At 38.9% G+C, this 6,000-nt stretch overlaps 1 protein-coding gene across 1 annotated transcript in view; it reads right to left on the bottom strand.

Annotated features, from left to right (window-relative positions):
- Window positions 1-6,000, bottom strand: part of DPP3 (dipeptidyl peptidase 3) — a gene marked incomplete in the record, with an annotated part of 784,135 nt that overhangs the window by 518,138 nt on the left and 259,997 nt on the right. Inside the window, 1 exon segment of the mRNA XM_044078218.1 lies at window positions 2,602-2,732. Within this exon segment, the coding sequence (XP_043934153.1) occupies window positions 2,602-2,732 (131 nt within the window).

The following is a 6,000-nucleotide window of genomic DNA, read 5'->3' on the forward strand; positions in this document are numbered from 1 at the left end:
CATGCTCCACCTAAAGAAAACCATATCCCCTCGAGCCACACGCTCCAGGAATCTAAACCTCACCACAACAATAAATAGGACATGCTGGAGGGATAGATTCCTGTCCCAGAGACTTCCCATGCTCTGGAACAAGATTCCAGTCTACATTAGGCAGAGCTCCTCGCTAACCCTCTTCAAGAGAAACCTTGACGAGTGGATGGGAAGCAAAGTTTACCACAGGGATCACCTCAATGGCTCTGCTGGACAGTGGCACAGGGAACTAATCTAAGGGGGCAGCAAAAGCCAACACATTCCGGCTAGGCTTATAAATGCCTTCGGGCAGATAGCCTAGTACCTACCTATGAACCTATGACCTATGTATGAAGGTTCACCTTTAATGCATACCACCACAATGAATGTCTCTGGGGGATTCCTTGGATGTTTTTTTACTTTATATCTACTTTTATGGAGTGAGGCAATGAGGATTTGTTCAGATGACCGTCTCGATACTGTATTAAACGATTTACAGCTATTCTGCTTTTTTAATACCAGCCTGCCATTTGGCATTTAGTTGGCAACTTGGTCGTGTCATTGTTACTGTGTCCTTTTTCCAGCAAAGACTTATTTGCTTGAATGTGGAGGCCAGGAAGTGGTTTTCTTGACAGTAATAATGCTTGCAAAGTGAAAATGGACTTGTTATTTTGTTACATTACAGTCTCTGTCACCGGTCTTCTGGTTACTTTATTATTCATTCATTTGTTTACTGGGATAGAGCACTGATCCACATCTACCATTTTCAACCTGTTTTGTAACAAACTGATAATACTGGAAGAGCTCAGAAGGAGGATGTCATACTGCCATACTGCTTACATTTTTAGGTCTGGAGGATACTTAGAAGCAAGAACAAAAGGATTCTGCTAGAATATGTGATTATGGCTCAAGGGCCAAAATCCAGTATTTTAAACTCTGCAAGTAAGAGTGATCAAAAGATTAAAAGGCTTGTGTCACGCCAACAAATACACCACCATTAAGAAGCAAGCCCCTTACTACTTACAGACCATGTTGGTCTTCTTGTATATGCAGCAGTGGTACTAAACACAGCTCTGAACCAGGGCTGTGCATAGGAAAGACCATAACCATTAATATGGTCTAGGATTTTCCTGTACATTAAATTTTTGATGATACAGGTGATGAGCAAAAATCCTGAGAACACATACAGGAAAAGTTGAATGGAGGAGGTGGGACATGATCCAAATAAAAAATACAAAAACAAAACAGACGTCCACACTGGCCGAAAAACTTTCATTATAAAAAATATATGCATTGATTAGCACTTTCCCACTTCTTCAGACCATTAAGAAAAAACAATCAAACAAGACAAATATAGGACAGCATTTAAAAACATATTCAACTGATAAAATCACATAAAACAATACACATGACGGGCTTAAGAACCAATGAAATCAGTGAATGAAGCCTCTCTGTTACAAAACAGGTTTTAAAGAAACAGTTTTTAAGAACTGGGGTAAAATTTGCTCTAAAGTCTACAATCCATTGCAACTCACTGTATTTAGTTTTACTGCAGATGTCACCTTCCCTAACAGCATAATTAATCAATTCTAAAGCTAAAAATTTGAATGAATGATCATGACCCTTTTCAGATATGTGTTGGGCTACAGCACTACTAGCTTTCATATTCTTGATATCATTACAATGTTGCAAAACCCTCTTCCTAAGTATACAGTTTGTTTTACCTACATAAAAAAGTAGCAGAACAAATTACAAAGCTAAGAAAGTTGGCTTGTGCCAATTTGGTGGCTATTCTGCCTTTCCTTAGCTGTAGGCATGGTATTGCTAAATTTACTAAAGGATATATGTGGTTTGCCTACACTCAGGAAACTGAGGAAGGAAGTAAGCAAAGAAATATTAGAACTGCACCCACAGATCAATAAAGCTTTTTCTCTTTCTACATAATGGCTTAAGAAAGAACAATATGCTTTCTCCCTCCATGTAGTTAGTGAGTGCACTGCTGGCAGCACTATCTTGTATTTGTGTTATTTGCATGTAATGGAATGGCAGCACTGCACATCCCCTTCTGCATTGCTGAAGTACACACTACAGCGCATGCTCACATTTTTGTAGCACTGATGGAATTCAGAATACACCATAGATACAGTGACTCTTATCAGCATTTTAATATGAAGCAGTTTTTAACGGTCATTCCCTTTATTTTCTGATTATGCCACCATGCAGTAATGCACTGGGGACTTCTGGTTAATCTTTTGTAGAAGGGATTGTTTTGTCCTGAGCCTGCAACTTCTCATGTAACAGCAAGCTCTTGACTTCATCTCATGCACAAGTTTTAATCTCTTAACAGTAATGTGGTTGTACCATTTGGAAGTTGACTTATCAGATGGCTAAATTTCAACTTATTAATGCAAATCGCAAATAAATTGAGCACCTTCCATTTCACTATGGCATTACTTCTACTTTTCCTCATCCAAAACATATGCTATCCTTAAAATCTGAGTCCTCAAAGCTAATTTGCTATTGCACATGTACGAAAAACTCAAAAGCTCAACTTATTTTTAAGCATTTTTTTTTCCTTGGGCAGTTACTCACCTTTGCCTTCTGCAAGTTTTCCACAGTTTTCTTCATTAAAGGAGAATAATCGCCACGAACAACCTTAAAAGTTGCACCATCAAAATTGTAAGAGGCACATTTGTTGTTTTTTTCTTCAGCAACAGAGGACCCTGGAAAGAAGTAGAGAGACTTGCCATAAAGATACATTCTTCAATACCGATTCATTTGTTAGAGTTATAAAACTTGCTGGCTCTAAAAGCCAATGTGCATATAAGCAAGTGCTTGTGCTGGACTAAACCTGCTTTCAATAATTATGAAGTACAGACAACTTAAATCAGGACACGTCACTACAATGCTTTTTAATTTAGAATCACTGCTTGTTGTTTGCTTCAAGGTGCTGCCTTTCCTGCAGTGGTTCTTTTCAGGACATGCTGCTGGTTCAAAGAATACACTATCTAGTCTAACCTCACATTTTAGCAGGACAAACTTTACACTGTCTTGGAGTAGAGTAAACATTGTTTCAAGAAACAGAAAAGGATGTGTTCGATTATCTACCAAAAAGGGATGGCTGCACTGCTTCTGGCAAAACAGATGTAACACTGACGGATCAGGAAAGAAACATTTTTTGAAGGGTGGGGAGCAATGCAATAGTTCGATCAACAAGCTCTTCAGCACATCTAAATGTGTGCAGAATCTAAATAAATTAAATGGAGGTTCAAAGAAAAATGTGGTAAAAAACAAAAAACACATACATAGCTAATTCGGGTAGCTTGAAGAACCCAAGAGCAATGATGGCTATCCCATAACAGCAGGTAAGATACAAGAAAGGAATTCTTAACTCACAAAAAGCACTTGACATTTTACTCCATGATGGCATTATGAAAAACATAATGCCTTCAAAATTAATCCATACATAAGATGGATCTCCAACTGGCTGAGAAGAGAACCTGCATTAGTTAAGGTGGCAGACAACTCTTCAGAAAGTATGAAGGCAACTGGTGGTGTTCCTCAAAACTCAGTAATGGGATCCCCTCCTTTTCAGCATCCATTTCCCCAATCACCAAACCAGGACTCAGGACCTTTCTTTACATAGCTGTGCAGATTATTCCAAACTGGGAGTTAATGTCAAATCTCCCCGATACCCAATTATTACAGCAGGAATTCTCAAAGTGCAGTATGGAAAAGGGGATAAAATTAAATTTAAAAATGTAATATTGTCACCTTTGGTAAGCAACTCTCCCTCACTTTACGGTACAACCAGTACCCCAAATCCAAAATGAGTTGTTACAGACCTCAGAAATTGACTTAATAATATCCCTCTCCTTCAACCACCATGTAACAGTAGTCCAAATTCTCTTTACTTTTATTTAGCACAGCTAATATCTAAAGGTGTATCATTCAGATTATAAAAGTTCTTGCTCTTAATACAGCCTTAAATTAGACCAATTACTGACTGCAACTCACTTTCAGAATGTACTTTTCTAGACCTATTAAGCAACTGGAAAGGCCCAAAGGTTCCTAACCAAGATGATTGCTGGACTAAAGTCCTTGCACTACAGGAAATGCTTGAAGTGTGATCACTTTACGTGGTTTCTTACAAGCTCTTGCGGGTAATCTATGCCTTAAGTTTCATGGCATCAGGGAGCCCAACTTTCTCGGTCTCCTATACCTTTGCAGGTCAAACAGCTCCACTAACAGCACAACTAAGAAATTAAATCACTACCTTCACAAACATAAACACACTGGATAGTCAGACTTACTACTCAAAGTCATATCTGAAACAAACCTCCTCTGCAAATTAAACAAAGTGACACCCTAGCATCCTTCATATTAAACCTGGCCAATTGGAGGTACCCATAAATTTAATCCAGGACTGACCTGCTTTGCCTATTTGAAGAGGAGGGGGCAGCAGGAGGATGGGTACTGGCAAGGTGTAAATGGTCTTGTGACTCAATAACCTTAAATTTCCTATGATCCTATGAACTGCTGTTTATCCCTGCAATTATTACAAGTACTTCAAGCTGTAACTCGTAGAATGCTGCCAGCTAAAACTACAAAATGTAGAGGACAATCATTGAAAGAACAGACATGTTTTGTGTCAGACTATTTCATTGCTTTAGAACAGAATCAAATGCAGAATGAAGACAGTAGAGTTCATCCAAATTACAAGTTATCCTTCTTCCCTAAAACAACACTGACCAATACAAGTGCTTTCCATTTCTACCCTGAACTCTGAAAATGATAAAGATCGGAAAATTAGTGTGCACAATTTGTGATCACTTAGAAAATGTATTAAAGTTTTATAACTACAGATTTCATAAATAACTTGTCTTCAAAAACAGAGTTGGCTCTTGGGGTGTGAAAAGGATAACGTCACAGATCCCTGAATATGATCCAGGTTCAGCTTGTAGCCTAGTAGATGGAGGAACTGGCTGGGGGGTGGCAGGTAAACAGCAAAGGAGGGCTATGGTAAGGCCCAGTCTTGCTGCTGACACAAAGGCCTGGTGTTAATGCAGGCTCTAAAATGCATTTAATGTTGCCAGGGAGCACATTATGCTGTAGACAGGAAGGGTATTTGGAAAAATTCACATCCATGGACCAGACACAGTAACCTTCACTTTGATGACACATATACTGCCAGAGTGAATGAGTTTAGGTGCACAACAAAAATTTCACTCAAACTGCTATTAATGAGAAATATCAAGAAACAGACTAGTCTTCCAGCAGGCCATTTCTAGTGAAAGGCTTCCACTACTGGTTGCTTACCATGGGGCAGCCCAAGTCTAGGGTAAAAGAGATACCATGACTGAGAGGAAAAAAAAAGGGGGGGGGGGGTTCCTGACAGAAATCTGTTGGTAGATGGTCACAATAGTTCCCTGGGGACAAAAATATTAAAAGAGAAAATAAAAGTTAGAAACTGTTGCCACCATGTCTTTTGTTCCAGGTTATTCTTAGTACAACAGTAGCAAAATTACTGAAATAAAGATGGTTGGAACTGCTACTGTAGATTCATCTGTAATGATGGGGTAATCTTCTTCTTTCGGCTGCTCCCATTAGGAGTTGCCACAGCTGATCAACTGTTTCCATTTCTTCCTGTCCTCTGCATCTTGCTCTGTCACACCAACCACCTGCATGTCCTCTCTCACCACATCCATAAACCTCATCTTAGGCCTTCCTCTTTTCCTGTTACATTGCATAAAATACAGGTTTTAAAAAAAGTATAGCTAGCAGGGAAAAAGATATGGAAGAGAATGCAAAATAATACCTCACAAAAAAGTTTACTGGCCATCAGCAGTCAGTGAGATTTTACTGTCAGTCAATAAAATGTTTGCAAAACATACAACCTTAAGGCACCATTTTGTACAAGGCTTCTTTCAAGCTGCATGAAGACAATGGTAATAAATTGTCACACCAAGACGTACCTCCTTGGACTACATG

This window comes from Protopterus annectens, chromosome 7.part0 (assembly GCF_019279795.1).
Source record: "Protopterus annectens isolate FY-2018-M chromosome 7.part0, PAN1.0, whole genome shotgun sequence".
Classification (NCBI taxonomy): domain Eukaryota; kingdom Metazoa; phylum Chordata; order Ceratodontiformes; family Protopteridae; genus Protopterus; species Protopterus annectens.